The sequence below is a fragment of the Brachycentrus maculatus genome, unplaced genomic scaffold (assembly GCF_059751285.1).
Source record: "Brachycentrus maculatus isolate JH-2025_06_01 unplaced genomic scaffold, ASM5975128v1 h1tg000188l, whole genome shotgun sequence".
In the NCBI taxonomy this organism is placed as follows: domain Eukaryota; kingdom Metazoa; phylum Arthropoda; class Insecta; order Trichoptera; family Brachycentridae; genus Brachycentrus; species Brachycentrus maculatus.
The window spans coordinates 395,110-417,763 of NW_028280939.1; the positions used below are offsets into that span (position 1 = coordinate 395,110).

The 22,654-nt window shown below is 33.3% G+C and overlaps 1 protein-coding gene across 1 annotated transcript in view; it reads right to left on the reverse strand.

Annotated features, from left to right (window-relative positions):
* The window catches only part of lobo (coiled-coil domain-containing protein lost boys), a 149,936-nt gene that overhangs the window by 15,097 nt on the left and 112,185 nt on the right, over positions 1 to 22,654 (reverse strand). Inside the window, exons 3-4 of the mRNA XM_088262760.1 lie at positions 2,185 to 2,379; positions 503 to 658 (exon numbers count right to left, since the gene is read on the reverse strand). Of these exons, the coding sequence (XP_088118886.1) occupies positions 503 to 658; positions 2,185 to 2,379 (351 nt within the window). The remainder of the gene's footprint in view (positions 1 to 502; positions 659 to 2,184; positions 2,380 to 22,654) is intronic.

The window sequence follows — 22,654 nt, forward strand, 5'->3', positions numbered from 1 at the left end:
GCGCTAATTTAAAGTTAAAAAAAATAATTTTACATTTTTGACATATCAACAAATATGAATAAGAATATGGATATCCAAGGGCTTATGACCCATGTCATAGGCTGGTTGAGTGATCATGTTTTCCGGGGATCATGCATAAATCCAAAGAAAAGGGTTTCAGCTAAATAAAAGCTTACCCAATCCAACCACAGATGGCTCCAGTAAACTCACATATACCGTGTCAAGAGTTCCAAAAATTAGAGTTGTGTTGTTGTCAATCGTGGGTAGAATGGTGAATGTTACACGTGTGTAAAATGATCATGTGAGAGGACATAAGCCCTGTAAATACCCAGACCTCAATTTTCTTCTTCATCTGTGTTGAATCGTTAAAAAATGTGAAAAGAACTCTTAAGTGGAGAAAATCTAGATTTGTAAACAAGTATTTGGACACATTCAAAATATTGCGATTATATTTTATTTGATCAACACTTGAGTAATCAAATGTTAAGTATTCCTTATGTACCATAATTTTCCTGTCATTTTCTTCCTCTTCTGCGCGTTTTTTGGCACTGATGGCGTCTTTCCTCATTTGTTCCCTATTCATCTTATGTTTACTTCTCAGGTCTGCTCCAGGATTCACTTTATATTTTCGGAATGGGACAATTTTCTTCGGCTCAGGCTGTAAAAAATCAAATAATTATTTGAGATACGTCTATTACTTTAGCAATATACGATAGATTCCAATTTATTTTCTTTAACCTCTAAGCTGCTCGATTTCGAGTGTCAAACTTTCCGTCCTGTGCTGGATTATTTTACATTACAATATTTTTGACAAAAAAAACATATTTTTGCCTATTTTTTGTAGTGAAACTTTCGGATATCCGTCATAGATGTTCACAGTACACAATGCACTTTACTTATTATGTTTTTATGGTGTATTTACAAAAAAATATTAACATTTACGGACTCGCGGCCTAAAGTATGGCGGCTATATAGAAGACGCGGCTGTCGTATCTGCGGAGCACGAGCCGACCGGAAGTATTCACGATAAAGTTGACACTAAATTAAAATAATTTTGATATTTCATGACAATAAATCAAAGAGAACTAATTTATCCATGCCTCGAACCAAATTTAAGTGCAAAAAATTATCCATAGGTGTTGATATAAGTACGTAAAGTTGAAAAACGACTATGCATGCGATCCGCAGTCAACGGTACTTCTATAAAAAACGACAATAGATGCGATCCGCAGCTTACGGGTTAAACTTAGGTTAACATTGATGTACATAATTGATTTTTTTTCATAAAACACCGTTATTTTATTAAGAAAATAGTTTTTTTTCGAAATATATATGATTTTGAAAATAAAAGAGTTATTGACAATTTTCTTCGGCGCAGGCTGTAAAATCTAATTATTTTTTGAGATACATCTATTACTTTGATATTGAGGCCCAATATAAACGATAAACCCCAATTTATTTTCTTTAAATTTAGGTAAACATTGACGTCCATAATTGATTTTTTTTGCATAAAACACAGTTTTTTGTAATTGAGAAAATAGTTTTTTTTCGAAATATATATGGTTTTGAATAGAAAAGAGTTATGGAAGGGTGAGAAGTTAAAAAAAAATGCAAAATATGTTTTTACGTATTCTAAGTCTAATTCCAATACATACATATATTTTTTTATTAAATCGCGCGCGGAAACACGACCGATCTGCAAATTCCCCCTTAAAACACCGTTTTTGTATTGAAAAAATAAGTTTTTCTTCAAAATAAATATATGGTTTTGAAAAGAAAAGAGTAAATAAAGAGAAAAATATGATAGAAAATATTTATTTGAGAAAAACAATATGATCTTCCATCTCCATGTTATGTCGCCAAAGGTCTGGGCACTGCTCACTGCCAGTGCATCTCTATAAGATAATGTGCGTCACATCACCATATTGCGTTTGTTAAATGTAATTATCATCTTCTATTCTTTTTTAGTTTGTGAATAAAAATAATACTTGAAACTGACTGAAATATCCTTTCACTGCAAAATAAATAATTTTAAAAAAAACATTTACTTTCTAAAAAAAATGCGCGGACAACACGAGTGGCTTCTCACGCAAACGATCGTGAATTGACTCTGTATATTTGAAAGTACGCCCTTAAACGTATTTGTTCCGCTGGACCAGTTTGTATACTAGTAATGTTTATCACCTTTGGAGGATCGAACTGGTCGGGACACGCTCTCCTATTGAAGATCCCGAGGGAGAAGTCCCTGGAGGCATACCCAAACACAACATAAGCGTCAATATTGGACCCAATCAGGTAGGAGGCAAGGAGTGACGCGTACTCGAAGCTGTTACCCTTCTGTCGCTTCAGAACCGTGTACGGGGACAAAATCCTCTCGGGCTGAAAACAAAATATTTAAAAAAATTAATAAACCTTTCGAAATTAATAAAATAACGAATGCAAGGCTAAGACAAGCATTATCGATAATATTAAGAGACGTGTGTTGAGATGGTTTGGACATGTGGAACGAATGAGTGAGGAAAGAATAGTAAAACAGATTTACGAGGGTTGGAAAAAGAAGCAGGGGAAGACCGAGGAAAACTGCACGATCAGGTTTGTCAAATATTTGAAAGAGGCCGGGATAGGAGTCGAAGTAATTGGCGGGTATGTATGAGGAGATGCATGAATGTGGAAGGGACGAAGAATGTTTGCAAAGAGTGGTATATTGTTTTTTTCTCTCTGCCTACCCCTGCGGGGAAGTGGCGAAATAGATAGATGGTTAATTAGTTCAATTAATAAAAAAAAACATTGTTTTTAATCACCTTTATTTTTGGCACTATTATTATGGATACAATAATTCAAACGCAATGTTTCGAGTTTAATCAATATATCTAGAAGTTTTTAAAATTTTAATGGTGTGGTTGTCAATCAAAGGTAGAATAAGTGAATGTTACACGTGTGTAAAGTGATCACTTCAACCAGCCTATGACGGTCGTAAGCCCTGTAAATGTACAGACTTCCATATTCTTTGGTATTTGGTCGAAAGCGGTTTAAATAAAAATATAATGAAAGTGATTTAAAACAAAGATTGTGTTTTTATTAATTTTATTTAAAAAGTAGTATAGTGCCACAAGTATCATAAAAAAATAAATAAAGCGTCATTATTTAATTTTATATTTTATAAATAGATGAGGAAATCAGTTTTGCGCTTCAGGTAGCAGTTCAGAGACTCGATTTAAAAATATATAATTGATATGTTTAAAATATATTAAAAATATTAAATTTATTTTAATATTTACCTAAAGATTATGTTATAAAATGTATGACAGTTATATACAGCAAGACACAACTTCCCAAAACCAAAAAATAATTGATAATAATTCTGAAAATATCTAGCTCGGGTATTCAGTCAGTATTGCTAAAATTGATAAGTACTGGATTTATAGAATCTGGAACTTCAGACATCATAGTCAAACACGCTAACCACTAGACTAAGAAAGGGGAAAAGTAAACCAAGTGATAACTCTCTCGAAGACATCTAATTTTAATAATATTAACTTTATCCAAGTCTTTTGCAAACATCACTAAGACGGTATATAACTTTCACACGAACTCGACAGATGTCGTTAGTGTAACATTCTGAAAATGTAAATGAATTAAAATATTACATTGAGTTACGAAATGTAGGTAATAAAGGTTTTAATCAAAACTGAAAAACAAATACATAACGTATCAGTATTTTAATAATAATAAAAAACGTTAAGAGTAAAACTCCTTACAATATTTAATATATTATTAGATTAAAACCAATATTTTTAGCTTTTCCACTTTATTTTTATTTGACCAGCGACCGGGTTTCGTCGTTACCGACATCATCATACTGGTGGGAGGCTATACAAATTGTTATGTTATATATAAACAAGGCAGGAGTTGATAACCATGATTTGATATAATTTTATTGAGAAATTAATTTACATTTCAAATTCATTTACAAAAAATGCAAATCTATTATAACTTTATACAAAATCGTGCTCTCAATACAAAAAAACCTTTATATATATTTTTTTAATATCATACAATACTTAAATTCACTCAAATTAAATTAATTTCTCAATAAAATTATATCAAATCATGGTTATCAACTCCTGCCTAGTTTTATTTATAACATAACAATTTGTATAGCCTCCCACTAGTCTGATGATGTCGGTAACGACGAAACCCGGTCGCTGGTCAAATAAAGATAAAGTGGAAAAGCTAAAAATATTGGTTTTAATCTATTGATATATTAAAAATGCAATTCCATCTCGAAGTGTCAGTGGATAATATAAATCCTTACAATATAATATGCGTTGAATCAATTGGTTTAACGTTATCAAAATATAATTTCAAGACTATATTATTTTCACCTCGATATAAAATATGTAGTTCTTTTTCTTATAACCCTTATTATTATTATTCTTTTTTGGAACACATAGATATATTGATCAATCTCGACACAGTCCGTGTGAGTTCACAACAACCATCTATGTTGGAATGTGGAAAGCCAATGACAAGTCATAAGCCCTGTAAATACTCAGACTTCCGTGTTCTTCTTCATCTATGTTGAGATGTCAAAAATGAATGTCCTAAGTGAAGATAATCCAGATTTGTGAACAAGTACTTCTTCTAACCCTTATCTGCACCCAATGGTGCATAGGGCACTGTATCGTATTAACGCAGTGTTAACGAAGGCAAGATGGTCACTCCTGCGCTTCAGGTACCAGTCCAACGTAATATTAAATAAATATTAGAATGTAAATTCACTAATATTTATTTTTTCCCTCCCCTGGGAATCGAACCCAAGACCTTCAGTACGGTAGCTTAACACGCTAACTACGGGGGCGGACACACTCAAAATGTTGTGAATCACATATATAATCTAGCTCGGGTATTTATTCAATATTATTCTGGACTGGTACCTGAAGCGAAGGGCTGATCACCTTTCCTTTATGTATTAATGATCAAGATAATACTGCGTTTATATGATGCAGTGCCCTATGCACCATTGGGGTGCGGATAAAGGTTTGAGGGTAAATTTAATTGTGTAAGGATTAGTTTGCGCATTGCATATACGAGTACTTATGCACATTCTGAGAAACCGCGTGTGTAGCATTTATATGTTTTCAAAGGTTATCAAGCCATTATGCATATGCTTTTAAAAGGATCTCTGCCGCGTTAACCATATTGCTTATTTAAGGCAGATGTTCGCCCAGCCTCACCCGAGGCATGCGTGACCGCGCGGTCCACCCTTCGCGATAATGCCCGCCAAATTATATTGTCCCTTTGAGACCTGATGTAAAATGTCACAAAAAATATGATTTTGAATGCTGCAAATCGAGTCTAGAAGTGCACGACACATTATACCGTCGCGAAATCGCAAAGTTGACAATGCCGCGGAATGATAATAGCCGACAGAAGAAAGGATAGGAACGGTCCATGGACTTATTGTCAAGTAAAGGGTGAAAATTTCATGCAACCCTTAAGAGGGAAGTCTGCAAACACCTCAAGATCTTTACATATTTATTGGTAACAATTTACTATTAAAATATGATGTACCTATCTTGAATCGGTTAAATAATAATTATAACCGTTAAAATAAGTGAACTTTTATAAATCCGACATATCTACATTTCTTAACCTTTTTCTTAAATTTTTCTACACTACCAGCTTCCTTTACGTCCATACATCTAGTCATATCGCTCACTCCTTTCAACAACGTCATATAAAAAAAACATTCAGGAGATTGTTTTTAAAGTTTAAAAATATAATAAAATGTATTAAAAATAAATATCAAGCCACTCATTGAACTTTTAACTGTGCAACAGATCTTTTTAGGTAAAACCTGAATGTTTTTTCTTCATTTGAAAAATATTTAGTATATTTAAAAAAATAATTAAACAACCTTTTCTTCAAAATGCAAAAACAACACTTTCTGCCCTATAGCGGGTAAATATTAGGTTAAAATTATGCCGCTTTTGCTGGGATATAGTACATTTTCTGGACATTCCGAAAACATGTACAACTGAAAATTTACGATTTTTGATATATGACGTTCTTGAAAGGAGTGAGCGATATGCCCTCCGATCACGTAGACCTTTGGACTAGAATTTAGGTTCTGATTGATCTGGCCGTGTGGTCGTGCCAAGTCTTTCGTGCTTTTCACATTTCTCTAATATAATTTCATGGTCATTTTCTCGTTATCCATTTGCTCCACATGTCCATACCACCTTATCCATATCCAGTTAAAGAATCTTTTCAATTATCCATAGTTCAGTCCTACCATACACTCCTTTCAAGTATCTTCATTTTAAATTCTGTCACACAACGAATCTGTGTTTTTTTCCGACGAATACCGAGAAGTACGTGGATAAATTATATAATATACTTATGTAAATTTTTTTTTTATAAAATTGAGAATTATATCGATCACTGTGTCGTGAAGGCAATATTGTTTTCAGCTTAATCCGCATTGTTGAAAAACCGTTTATAAAAGTACGGTCGCGAGATATGGACTCCCATCTTAATATTATGTTGGACAGGTAAGGAATTATAATATAATACAATATGATGCAGGACTATGTGCGAATTTAGCAATACCTTGAGATAAAATGGACTCGTAATCTAATAATTGTCGGTCCATTTGGTAAGAGGATCATGTTTCACCGGCTCGGATAATTTATTCACATTAAAAAAAAGAGAGAATCTATTATTTCCTAGCCATTTACATAACAATTAAGTTTTTTACGTTTTTTTGACGTTAAAAGTATCTACATAACTAACTGACTAACTAATCATAACGCCGCTTCTCCGCAGGGGTAGGCAGAGATAATAGAAATACTTGATCATGCCAAGTTTTCCTCGTTCTTCCTCTACTTTTAATACCAACCACATTCGCCTCATAAATTTGTTTTACTATCCTTTCTTCACTCATTTAATTCACATGCCCAAACCATCTCAACACCTTTCTTAATTTTATCGATAATGCTTGTCTCAGACTTGCATTATTTCCTTATATCACCATTCGAACATTTATCATACAACGTTTTTCCGCACATTTGTCTGAGAGAACGTATTTCGACTGCATTCAGTCTACATTCATCCTTCTTTTGCCAACTCCAAGCTTCAAGTCCATACATTAATCTCAGATAATAATTTATAGGCACCTTAATTTTCTATAAACACAGGTAATTGAATTTTTTCCTGAAAATAACTTTTTTGAATTGAAAAAATAAGGTTTTCTTCGAAATAAAAATATGGTTTTGAAAAAAAACAATTACTACCTCTCACGTGACCGATCGCTTAATGAATGAATATTTGTGAGCTCGCCCTTATGAGACAAGCATCTTATGTTCAAATTTGAGACCCTTGTCTGTAAAAATACAAAATATCATTTATGCTACCTTACATTGGAGTACGTCATAATATTCAAATTTGTAAAATTTATTGACATGCAAAATCATTGGCTGTGAAAGGCAACGAACCCCTTTTCATCATAAATTATGATCTACGCCTTCCACAGACTTTTTTGGTCTAATAGTAGAAGGATGTTAAACACAGGTTGTTTAAAATAATGTAGGTCCACGATTTATGGGCTATGGAACATGAATATTAGAGATGCACACACAGGTTCGGCCGAATTGCCGACTACCGACATCCTGGCCATGTTTTAAACCGGCGAATTAGCCGACTAGTTCTTTATGTATAATAAAAAAAGAAAAGACGAATAATTAAAAAAAAAGAGGCTACCAATAAGCAACCAATGTTCTTTTATAATTTAAGTTTAATTACCACCTTTTTTAAAAATCAATTGTGACAGGTGTTTCTATGCTTTGCACACCATTTATACGCACAGAATGCATCGAAACACGTGTCACAAAAGATTTTTAGAAATAGTGTAAAAAAAATAGTACGACAAAAATTTAAAATGGCTAGATATTACTTCAAAGTGATCAATTAAGAATGTTGTCATGAGATGGTTTGGGCATGTGAGTGGAAAAAGGATAGTTAAACAATTTTGTGAGGCGAATATAGCAAGGCAATAACTGCATCATACTATACTTTTTGAAAAAAACTATATAAAAAAAACATTAAGTTCTTAATAGATTTATATTATCCACTGACACTTCGTGATGGAATTGCATTTTTAATTTATTATTAGATTAAAACCAATTTTTTTTTACCAGTCTGATGATGTCAGTAACGACGAAACCCGGTCGCTGGTCAAATAAAAAAAGTGGAAAAGCTAAAAATATTGGTTTTAATCTAATAATAAAAAAAACATTAAGTTCTCCTTACACCGATGATATTTGCATAAACTCTTATAATCCTTTATATAACTCGTATAATCATTTATACTGTCCATAAGGACGATATAAATATATGATTTCAAAAAGTTGATAACTATATCTTCGAAACTACATAAACATGTCATTCACACTTGAGAAAAATATATTTGGCAGTCACCCAGTGCATTGGTATTTCTGTAAGTGTCGTATTTTCGTTTAAAAACAAAATTATAATACAAATAAATATGTGATACAAAAAAAAATTATAAAAAAAATTAAATGCGTTTAGCTTCATCATTTTAAAGATTATGACCGCAATTCTAGAATTAGAATCAGAAAGAATGGTGGATACTTTGATGGGGAGTTGAATTCCTGCCTGTATTCTTGAAACTAACCAACTAACTAACCATCACGCCGCTTCAGCAGAGAGAATAGAACGCCACACCACTCTGTCTTTGCAAACATTTTTCTCCTCTTCCACGTTCATGCATCTCCTCGTGCTATGCTTTAAACTTTCAGACAAATTCGTGTTACAGTTTCGACAAGATGAGATCGCTTGTATTTTTGTTCGCTTCCCCGCGATTTTGAAGTTCCCCACGCATATAAATTTCGCGTGAAACACGAACTGCGACCTCCGGCATGCGAACAGAATCTTTATTCTATCGGAAAGGAGGGTTAATTATATTACTTTACAATGTGTTGGGCTGCAGGCAGGGGCGTGCCTTCCATGTAGCCAGAAAAGCAGTGCCTATCCTAACTTACCCGCGTGACAATGGTAATAGTGATTACAGAAGTGTATAAAGTGATCACTTAATCCAGCCAAATGATACAGAAGATGGATAGATTATAAGCCAGCCATGGTTGAAAAAAAAAAAAAAAAAAAAAAAAAAAAAAATATATATATATATATATATATATATATATATATATATATATATATATATATATATATATATATATATATATATATATATATATATATATATACACATATATATATATATATATATATATATATATATATATATATATATATAATATATATATATATATATATATATATATATATATATATATATATATATATATATATATATATATATATATATATATATATATATATATATATAAACATATATACGTGCAACCGACAATAATTACCAAAAATAGAGGAATAGAAATAAGGAATCAGTAGTTTCAACTTAAATGTAACAATGTATGTGTTTATAGTACGTACACATAAATAATTATGTACCTATCTGATTTATAACTTCTAAAAATAGTGTATTATTAAATATATACATGTAGACTTATTTATTGTTTTCACAAATGCACCATATCCATATTAGCGTATATTATTATATGCCATATATATTCACATTCATATATATATATATATATATATATATATATATATATATATATATATATATATATATATATATATATATATATATATATATATATATATACATATATATATATACATATATATATATATATATATATATATATATATATATATATATATATATATATATATATATATATATATATATATATATATATATATATATAAATATATATTCAAGTTGAGATACCTTTAAAATTGAGATATCATCCGTAGGGTAAATAATCTGATAAAACAAATAATGTTTAATTTGATTTTATTTGGAAGTTTAACAGAACAGTTACATAAATACGTTAACATTAATGATTAACAAAAAACAGGTATTTGTAACATTCCATTTACCAAATTTCACATATTTCATTTAATAAAAATACCTGGAAGAATGGCGGGAGGGAGGAAAAGGGGAAAAGGGAAAGATCAAAGCTCAAGTCCGAGACAAATGATGAGAAAATTGGGACACACCACGATATGAGTATCGACTTACTATGCAATATCAAGTAGAACATTTCCATATTCATCGTTGACCAATTTTGATAACCGATGAATATAGAAACCTTGTTAACAGTTTGTTCTACTCGTGGGATAATAATATGATATAAGTATATGGGTGTAGTGTAATGGTCAGCACGCTCGGCTACCGTTCTGGAGGTCCCGGGTTCTATTCCCAAGGGGGGTAAAATAAATACAAGTGATTTTTTCACTGTAATATTTATTCAATATTACCATGGACTGGTACCTGAAGCGGAGAGCTGATCACCTTTCCTTCATGTGTAAACGATGAAGATAACACTGCGTTTATATGAAGCAGTGCCCTATGCACCATTGGGGTGCGGATAAGGGTTTTTATTATTATAAGTATATGGGTGTATCACTTTATGAACTGGGTGCGTATAAGGGTCAAATGATATATAAAATAGAATAATAATTATAATTATATTTTCATAAGTATCTAGGGTAAATATTGCTTCTTATATTGCCCACTCCTTTTACCAACGTCATATATAAAAAATCGTCAATTTTCAGATGTGCATGTTTCTGGAATGCCCAGAAAATATACTATATCCCAGCGATAGCGGCATATTTTTAACTTAACATTTAACTGCTACAGGGCAGAAAGTGCTGTTTTTGCATTTGTTTGTGCTGATTTTGAAGAAAAGGTATTGTTTAATTATTTTCTTAAATATACTAAATATTTTTCAAATGGAGAAAAAACATTCAGGTTTTACATAAAAAGATCTGTTGCACAGTAAACAGTTCAATAAGTGGCTTGATGTTTATTTTTAATACATTTTATTATATTTTTAAACTTTAAAAACGATCTCCTGAAAAATCAAGTTTTTTGATACATGACTTTGTTGAAAGGAGTGAGCGATATGTGAGCAAGAATCGCTCATAATACAATATAGAGAACCCATATATCGGTTTTGAAATTTGACGCGCACATTTTGTTCTCCACCCAACACTCAACATAATACAAAAAATGTCATCGATCTTGTTGAAATAAAATAAAAAGTTAACATCTGAACCGTATTGTTATAATGTGGTACTATTGTTAAATCGCAATCTGCATAACTTAATATTATCGCCCAGTATCCAATGTTCGGTAGCGGTCATCGTTTGCTGGCAGGAAGGAGGCAAGTACTGCGAACAAGCGCTCCATATGCACTTTTGGGGTGACTAAGTATTTTTCGATGAAATGGGACGAATGCATTTTATGTTATTTTTTTTGCAATTTTTTTATGTTAATTTATTCTCTATTCCTATCGTTATTTAACTACCAACGTTTTTATATTTACACAATTGAAATTAATTGCTGTTTATTCAGTTGAAAGTCGATATATTTATTTGGGAAATTTATTTATTTGAAAAATATTTACAACATTTTGAGTGTGTCTAAATACTTGTTCATAAATCTGGATTATCTCCAATTATAAGAGTTGTTTTTCATAATATTTTTTGACATCTCATCAAAGATGAAGAAGAATATGGAAGTCTGGGCATTAACGGGGCTGACGACCGTCATTGTCTGATTTAAATGATCACTTTACACACGTGGAACATTCACCAATTCTGCCCATTATTGACAACCACACTACTTAAATTCTTGGAAGTTCTATACATATGAACCAAACGGTTACGGTCAAATTATAAGCTAAAATAATAAAAATGAAAATGGTATTTCCTGGCGTTTCTCATGTATGTGGTTATAATCCAGGATTCAGGCCTCACATACTGATAAAAGATTTTCTGTTAAATAAAAAGCTTCTTTTCATCTCACCCATCTCACCAAGACATCTGTCTCTAGTGAAGTTTTAGTGATTAAAGAACAACGTTTCGAAATTGGTTCATATATATAGAACTTAAGTAGTCTGGTTGTCAGTAATGGGAAGAATTGTTTGTGTTATAATTAAATGTTATACGTGTGTAAAGTAATCACTTAAATCAGCCAATGACGGTCGTCAGCCCCGTAATTGCCCAGACTTCTATATTCTTATTCATCTTTAATGTGACGTCAAAAAATAAAATAAAATTGTATTAAACGAACAAAAAAAAAATTTAATAAAAAATATGAATATGGATCGGTAATCCCATTTCGACCGGAAACGATATGCAACCTACCAGCCACCGCGAGAGCTCTTTCGAAGGGGGTAGAAGAGAGGGGTAAAAAGGACCACCGCGAAGCGGTGACGACGACATTCGATCGCGGATGTTTTTGCCGAGATTTTTTCCTCGGCCGAGCCGTGGCCATGTGAGGATGTCGGAACAAAGGGAATGGATACCCGGTCGCGGGAAAGTAATGGTCCAATGCCCGAACCGCTAATTCGGCAGTGCTTTAGTTAATAATACGATACAACACAATACACGGCGGACAATGAACAGGAACCCAGAACCCTCCAGGAGAGCTGAATGAATACTCTTGATGAGATTTTCGGTTACACAATAATTACAAGCGAAAACGTTCGCTGACTTAAAATGTTATTCGAGCTACTCCGTATTCCGCGATGAAATTATCTGCGATATTATTTCAATGCTGAAGCGGGATTCAATAGTCCTCAACTTAATATTCCCAACTCAGAGGTAACATTTGTGTCACGTACTTTCAAAATCCGCCAGATCCATGTAAGTCGATTTTACAAAAAAAAACTCAGGGTTACATTTATGTTTCAAAGATTTGTCTATCTTTAGATAAATTATTATGAAATATAGAATTTTGCCATTTTTTTCAGTATTTAAAAAAAACACGAGACGCAAACTGATAATGACGTCATCATAATTTTTTACCTACCCCCGCTCTCTGATTGGCCGATATGGGTCAGAAGGCAAGTTTCATGAATAAAGCGGAATTCGAAATACAACGTTGTTTTTAAGTATTTTTAGCAGGGTTTTCAGCAAGTATATAAATATTTTAAGCAATAAAACCCACAATTGGCATTGCGATGGAGTATTTATTTTAAAATCTTATAAAACTAGATCTGGCGGATTTTGAAAGTAGGCGACACGTAATTGATTTATTTTTGTTAAAACGCTATTTTTGTATTGAAAATATTTTGTTCTAAATAATAAACATATGGTTTTCTAAGGAAAAGAGTTATTGAAATATAGAAAGTTATTGGAGTTTAAAAAATGATAAACATATTTTTTCAATAGGTATATGTCCAAAAAAATGTAAAACCAATATATTATATAATATAATTCTCAAAGCTGAGTACACGGTTGCTCTGGGCCCTTGTAAGGTGTCATGCATATAACCACTTGTATTATTGTAATCCGCCTCCGTAGTGTAATGGTCAGCACGCTGAGCTACCGTTCTGGAGGTGCCGGGTTCGATTCCCAGGTGGTGTCAAATAAATCTGAGTGATTTTTTTCTCTCTAATATTTATTCAATATTACCCTGGACTGATACCTGAAGCGGAGGGCTGATCACCTTTAAAATAAATATAAAAATAATAGCGTGGAAAAATACAAATATTCATTTTTACCCCCTGCAACTTGAACACGAGTCATCCAGCATTGTAGCCGAACGCACTTACCACTACACTATAAAGAGTAGTACTGTATAGGGGTGGATAACTTTTATAAATTCTCAAAATCTTTTATAAATTATCCGTCTTTCATCATTAATTGAGAGCTCATATAAAAAATAACCGCCTTATTCACAGTCGCGCAATGATAACAAAAGTGATTCGCTCGCCGGCGACTTTGTGGGTGGCTGTAGGGGAGGAGGGCCGGCTACGGGGGCGGGGGGCGGCAGGGGGGCCCCTGAAAGTTGAGTAAGGCTCTGTCAATGAGCCACCTGTTGCTGTGGGAGATAATACTAAATAACTTTTATTTAATGAACGGGAAATGAAGCGAGTTATGAAAATAGTTACGAGTACAGTCTACCCGTGTTATGCGTTATTTATTTCATGGAGCGTACTATGGCCAATAGCTTTTATGTAGTCGTCAAAAAAGTTGTGGGTCGTTAAGATTTGAACATTTAAGTGCTTCAATAAAAAGAAATATGTACTTAGTCCGTGATTCTCACTCTTCAAAGGGAAATAATTATTTGTCTTTTGAAAACGTGTTCTTATGGCAGAATATTCGATAGCCCGCAAATTTTCTTTTCTCTCTGTCTACCCCTGCGGATAGGTGGGTTGATGGTAAGTTAGATATTTCGTTTTAGTTCTTAGTTCACCTATGTAAATAAGAAGGACATGTAAATTGTTAGGGCGGCATAATCCATAGCCTGCAACTTAATTTTCTTTACACTCGGGTAACATTTGACGCCATTTTTTTTTCAACGTTGAAACGCTGTTTTTGTACTGATTAAATAAGTTTTTCTTCGAAATAAATATACGGTTTTGAAAAAAAATACAAAATTATTAGCATTGTGTTTCACAGCGAGACGTTATGAAGGAGAGTTCTATAGAATCAATGCTATTGAGCTATTATTATTATAGCAAAAATCTTCTGGTACAATAAGAGAAAGAAGGGTATGATAAACTGTTGCATTGTTTGTATATTGAAAAGCATAATAATTGTGTTGATTATTTATATATATGTATATATATATATATATATATATATATATATATATATATATATATATATATAAATAAATATATATATATATATATATATATATATATATATATATATATATATATATATATATATATATATATATATATATATATATATATATATATATCATAAAATATGCGCTAGTTTCAAGGGATATGGTACATTTGTGAAAACAGAATAAATCTATAAAACCACCTATCCGCACCCTAATGGTGCATAGGGCACTGTGTCGTATAAACGCAGTGTTATCTTGATCGTTAACACATGAAGGAAAGGTGATCAGCCGTCCGCTTCAGGTACCAGTCCAGGGTAGCATTGAATAAATATTACAGTGAAAAAATCACTTAAATAAATATTCGACCCCCCTGGGAATTGAACCCGGGACCTCCAGAACGGTAGCCGAGCGTGCTGACCATTACACGACGGAGAACATTAACATAAATCTACTTGTAAATATTTAATAATACATTAATTTTAGAATTTATTAATCAGATACGTACGTAGTTATTTATGTGTAGCTACTATAAATACATACATTGTAACATTTGAGTTGAAACTACTGATTTCTTATTTATATTCCTCTACTTTTTGGTAATTATTGTAGATGGCATTGGTACTGTTTTTTATTTATTTAGTATTTTTCTTAAGTATCCTACCTTCAGACAAGCCTTTAAAGGCTTGTCTGAATTGTGGGTTAATTTTATTAAAATGTTTCTTTAAAAATGAAAACGTGGCAATGATTTTTTTTTAAATCTCTCACATATTTTTTAAATTGTGTAAGTCCGAATTTACGTAAGTCGAAATCACGTAAGTAGAGGACTTACTGTACTGCGTTCCGTGATCGGATCGATGGGTCGTATCGCGGTCCAGCGGTAAGAAGAGCCTTTATTAGGTAACACGATATTTTATTCCTTCCAAATAACGTGTAATTCCAGTACCCGAGTAATACATAATTAACCGATAACGTATATTACGTATTACGTTTTTGCTTTCAGCTGAGACAATTCTCTCCGGAACAAAGCCAACGTAGTTGAACACGTGAATTCTGAAGGTCGAACACGTGACTTGAACAATTTTCGCGAAAATCGCGAGCTGTTTTTTACGTCACGACAAACAGTGTAACTCATCTCTCTTTGAAGATATAATTATCATTTGCGCGCTCGCAGCTAATTGAATAAAACAATTTGTTGACGCGTCACAAAATTTCCCTTGTAATTTGTAATTTAATATTTTCCCTCCATATAATATAAATATATAATATAAAATAATATAATTATAAATGACTTCAAGCCCTTATCCGCACCCCAATGCCAATGGTGCATCATTTAAACGGAGTGTTATCTTCATCGTTAATACATGAAGGAAACACATAATCAGCCTTCCGCTTCAGGTACCAGTTCAGGGTAATATTGAATAAACATTAGAGTGAAAAAATCACTTATATTTATGTGACCCCTCCCCCCTGGGAATCGAACCCGGGACCTCCAGAACGGTAGCCGAGCATGTTCACCATTACACTACAGAAGGGGCCAATTAAATGACAATTTACAATAATGTGTCCTCACTGGGTTTTACCGTGCTAAGGGCACATTTCTACCGTACCATTACAGACACTAATTGAAATTGTCATTCCACAAAGTAAACAACTAATATAATACATTACATTATACAATACTTTTTTTTATCAAACTATATAAAAATAAAATTGTTTATGACATGTAATCAAATAAGACATGGCCGAATCATGCGATCTATTCCAGATCTGCCCGCCTCTGTTATCCATTTATGAATAGCCTTTTTATACTTAGTTACGTTATTTAATATATATGTATATATATATATATATATATATATATATATATATATATATATATATATATATATATATATATTTATATATATATATATATATATATATATATATATATATATATATATATATATATATACTTATATATATATATATATATATATATATATATATATATATATATATATATATATATATATATATATATATATATATATATATATATTTATGCATGTTTTTTATATTTATTTTAGTTCTTTATGTATGATCCAATTCAGAAACATTGTTATTATATCACTAGAACTTTACAAGAGACATCTATTGGTGTATTGGTGAGATGAAAAGAAGCTTTTTATTGAGCAGAAACTCTTATATCAGTATGTATATTTAGAACTTCCAAGAATTTGAGTAGTGTGGTTTTCAATAATGGGTAAAATTGGTGAATGTTACACGTGTGTAATCAGCCTATGACGGTCGTCAGCCTCGTAAATGCCCAGACTTCCATATTCTTCTTCATCTTTGATGAGATGTCCAAAAATAAAATGAAAATAACTTCTGTAATTGGAGATAATCCAGATTTTGTGAACAAGTATTTGGACACACATTAAAAATGTTGTAACTATAAAATCCATTTCCATATTACTCTCTCAAATACAAATATGTCTCATATGAGGCGCTTCTGAAATTCCTAAGGAAAATACCTTTTTTTGTCTAATTACCTACATATAAAAAGATTTTTCAAACTTATTTAACAAACAAAAACATACACGAGAGTGTTAAAAGAATACCTTTGTTCGTAAGTAAGTTTAGCGAAACTTTTAATAAATGTAACCCGATTTCCCTCCCTCGACCTGTTACGGAGCACCTACACACGTATCATATTATGTATAAAGCCAGTCTAGCCGTATAATGTAGTGAATGGGGGGAGACTTGAATGAAAAGAGTAGGCATGAATCGACAGGAAATAAAAATAAACAATATTGTTAGCTTTATATGAGGACTTTATAGCATTTACGGCCCCATTGTGTCTTCGTGTAGTCAATATTTAGGTCAATAACACTGAATTCTGATATTATGGCATATCCGTTTACTTGGGAAATATACGAAACTGGGCATGGCATACTTGCAAAGAAAAAATGTATCGTATAAATTTATTATTATGACGTATATTGATGTATCGTACATATCGCTCACTCCTTTCAACAACGTCATAAATAAAAAAAAAACTTAATTTCAGGAGATCGTTTTTAAAGTTTAAAAAAAAATTATTAAAAATAAATATCAGGCCACTTATTTAACTTTTTACTGTGCAACAGATCATTTTAGATAAAACCTGAATGTTTTTCTCCATTTGAAAAATACTAAATGAATATTTTAAAAAATAATTAAACAATACCTTTTCTTCATAATGCAAAAACAACACTTTCTGCCCTGTAGCGGGTAAATATTAAGTTTAAAATATGCCGCTTTTGCTGGGATATAGTACGTTTTCTGGGCATTCCGAAAATACGCACAAGTTAAAATTGACGATTTTTGATATATGTCGTCGTTGAAAGGAGTGAACGATATGTTACAATGTTAGCAAGTATGTAATAAGAGTAAATAATGTAAATTGTAGATGAATGATTATTCGTTTTCTTCTTCTTCTTCCGTGCGTATCATGTCAGGTCCCTCTGACGTCGACTACCTTTTGAGAGTAATTGTCCTTATCTTGGGCAGCTCTAAACACCGCCTTGACGGTTATGATCCCCGAATGATTTTATTGCAAATTTAAATAATGAACTTTTTTTAAAGCAAGTTGTAGCATTCATAATTAAATTTTTGTTTTTGACCCAGTCACGCGTTGTTGTGACTCAGTCTGGTCAAATGGAAAAACAAAAAATAGAAAGCACACATTTCTGATATTTGATTTGATTTGAAGGAACGCAAATATTAAAAAAAATCTATGAAACAGCATTGCGATCGAAAACAAAAAAAAATGTTTAAAATGCTAACAGCAGCTGATAAGAAGCAAGATGTACACCATGGGCAATGTTTGGAATTGCGTGTGTTTCTATTACGTTCAACAGATGGAGCTGCCATAGAGGTTTAAAAGCTACGTAAAAGCCGCTTTACATATAATCTAAAACATTGTGTACCTACGTTAAAAAATTTAAACATCAATTATAAATTACTTAATTAATTTACAAAATAAATATAACCTTTAGCTACTGAGGTGGATTGAATTTCACGTAACCACTGACGTGGGGGCCGCAGAGGCCCGTATATATATTTGCTTATATTTACAGCCTCAGTGTAACGAAACTAGAAGGTACTAGAAGGTACGAGTGTGTCGTACGTGAGGGAAGAGAATAATTCAATATTTTTATTTTCTCATGGCCTAAGCGACCCCAACCTCCGCAGTTAAAGGATAACAAGGGTTTGAAAAAAAACATTTGTTCTGCATTGGTATATTGTAGAGTGTGTTATTTTTTATTGATTTAAACATATATATTTTTTGAATTTCGCCAAATAAAGTCGAGCCAAAACTGAGGCAGTTAGAGTAGTACATATATAGAATTCTAAAAAATTGCTTTGCAAGAGAAGGTCTATCAGAAAGCCTGGATGCTTCTTTATCAGATCTGGAAATGCGGTGGGACAGCTTTCAAGCTTTCAATCACTATGAAATAAAAATAATTACAACCTAACTCTTTTGCATTGCGAGAACAACAAATCTCTCGACCATTTGACTAGTTTCACCGATCGCGAAGGCCGTCTACGGATCAGGGCAGCATGATCAAACGGCCGATACCCTTACAGTTTCGATAGTTGCCTACGAGGAAATGAGCGGACACGCCGCGAAGGATCAATAATGCAGACTGCTAATTCACAAGAACCCCCGCCGCCTGCCGTCGGCGCGGCGGTCACCCCTCAATCCTCCGATAGCCCACTATACAGTATGCCAAACGTCGTGAAAGCGAGTACTAATTTAACTTAACGTGGGCTAGCTATACCGCGAGGAACAGGGTGGTACGAAACATAGTTATTCTTTTTAACAAAAATGTCAATAATGCATATAATCTCTTTGTTTCACCATTACCCCTCCCCTAAAAAACTAACCATCACGCCGCTTCGCCGCAGGGGTAGGCAGAGAGAATAGAACGCCACACCATTCTGTCTTTGCAAACATTCTTCGCCTCTTCCACGTTAATGCATCTCCTCATACATACCCGCCGATTGTTACGACTTCTAACCTGACCACTTTCAAGTATTTGACATACCTGATCGTGCCATGTTTTTCTCGGTCTTCCTGTGCTCTTTTTTCCACTCACGTTCGCCTCATAAATTTGTTTTACCGTTCTTTCCTCACTCATTCGTTCTACATGTCCAAACCATCTCAACACACCTTGGAGTCCAGGCTTTTCTGTCGGCCGCCAGGACCCTTGCATCCTCTCAAGTCAGTTCCAATGTGATTCTTCGTGATTTAATTAAGTACCTTAAAAAAACGTAAAAGCTAACTTATAACTAACTAACTAACTACCCATCACACCACCTAAGCGCAGGAGTAGGTAGGCAGAGAGAACAGAGATGTTTTGTAAACTAATATGTATTTGCAAACAATCTTTGCCTCTTACACATTCATGTATCTCCTAATATATGCCCGCAGATTCACTCATTCGATTCACATGCCCAAACCATCTCAGCACACCTTTCGATATTGCTTTTATCGATGATGCTTATCTCAGCCTTGCATTCTTTCCTTATATCACCATTATATCATAAACGTTTTGGCGCATTTTCGTCTGAGAGGCGTGCATTTCGACTGCATCCAGTCTACTTTCATCATTCTTTTGAAAAAGTAATGATAAATAGATACATACTGTTTTACAATATTACCCTGGACTGGTACCTGAAGCGGAGGGCTGATCACCTTTCCTTCATGTGTTAACGATCAAGATAACACTGCGTTTTATATGATGCAGTGCCCTATGCACCGTTGGGTGCGGATAAGGGTTTGAATGAATGAATGTTTTACAACGTGCAGACACTTGGCGAGCACCCTGTGCATCATAAGGATTTGAAACTTCTCGCAAACTAATTTGCTGGACCCCTTCGATACCTGCGGCATTTCGCGGTAGGAAGGTAGGAGGTAGAAGGTAGAAGCCGTGTTTACGGGTAGGTATCTGCCACTTTATGCTACATGGCTGTGTGCCTATACGTCGCGCAGTACGGCGTAAAGGGTACTTACCCATACACATTAGCATGGCTTCTCACGCGAGTCCTTGTCACCCGTCGGACTTGGCGAAACACGGGGAAATGTGAACCAACCCGAGGCCAGTGGCGTACCCGAAACGTTATTATTTATTTATAAGCATATGAGAGGATTGAAATATGAAATTAACCTATTATTTATTGACGTGAACAAAAATGAAGAACAATATGTAAATCTGGGCATTTACGGGGCTTACGACCGTTATAGGCTGGTTTAAGTGATCACTTTATACACATGTAATATTCGCCAATTCTACCCACGATTGACAACCACACAACTCAAATTATCGGTTCTACGTAGATGAACCAGTTTTAAAACATTATTCTTGAATCACTAGAACTTCACTAGAGACATCTATTGGTGAGATGAAAAGAAGCTTTTTATTGAGCAGAAACTCTTATATTAGTATGTGAGGTCCGAATCCTGGATTATGATCACACACATGAGAAACTTGTAATATAAATTAAAATACATCATATCATCATATAAAGGAAATTTGGAAATTAATAACGCAATGCGCTATTAATTCGATATATTAATTCAAGCACAATGTTTCGAAATCGGATCATATATATGTAGAACTTCCAAGAATTTGAATAGTGTGGTTGTCAATCGTGGGTAGAATTGGTAAATGTTAAGTCATTATCAAGCATTTCCTAATCCTCTTCTAAAGTTCAACCTGATAAGGGTAGGGCAAGAAAGAAACTGTGGAAAAAGAGAGAAACATTCACTGGGAATATGGATAGAAGAACACTTTATTGAGTATAACTTTGCTACATACAAAATATCAACCACTCTACGCCAATGCAAGAGCTCAACTCGCGGAAGGATCATTATCATGCTCCTCGTACAACATTCCACTGCCCTTACTGTAAACTGGGCACTATACAGCTATACATAATTAATACACAAATCTATACATAAAACTATAAGTACCAAAGGTAAGCTGTATATAGTCAGAATGAACTGGACGACATTTGGACAAAGCTCCAAAAAAAATTAAGTGTCGCTAAGATCGTTTACACGTCAATAATTGGTTTTCATGACAATATTATGTGAATTTTTTAAAAAAGTTTTGTGCTGATATTTCTTGGTGGAACTGCATTTTATAAAGTAAAATAACAACTACATATATAGTTTTTTTTTCAGATATATCGTTCACTCCTTTCAACAACGTCATATATCAAAAAACATGATTTTCCAGGAGATCGTTTTTAAAGTTATAAAAATATAATAAAATGTATTAAAAACAAATATTAAGCGTAGTATAAGTTTAGGTGATCATTTCATAATCGTGTAACGTTTCTAAAGATCATCTCACTCTCGCTGTTTCTAAACATTGGTGGAAGAGCATTCTACGCCATCGGTCCCGCAACGACAAATGTACGCTCGCCAAATTAAGTGTGTTGGTTGCGAGATAATAAAATCTATTTACCCATATTTTATAGCCGTTCGAAGCGTGAGATATCTATCAACCAATTCGTCTGAAATGCACGTTTCTCGTAGATACTCTGCAGCAGTTTATGTATTGGTTTATGCATGAGGAGACAAAGTTTATTATCAACCATTTCGGGAAAGCGTAACCAGTGCAGAACGCATGAACAAAGCTGCAGCCATCTCGGGATGCCTGAAAAATGCTATATGGAAAAACCCTGAGATGAAGATCGGCAGCAAGATCAAGATATACAAAACTTGTGTCCGACCCATCATGACGTATGGAATCGAAAGTAGAGCAGACACCGCTGCCACAAAAAACGCGCTTAGAGTGTCAGAAATGAAGACTCTGAGAAGCATAACAGGCAAGAGTCTTCGAG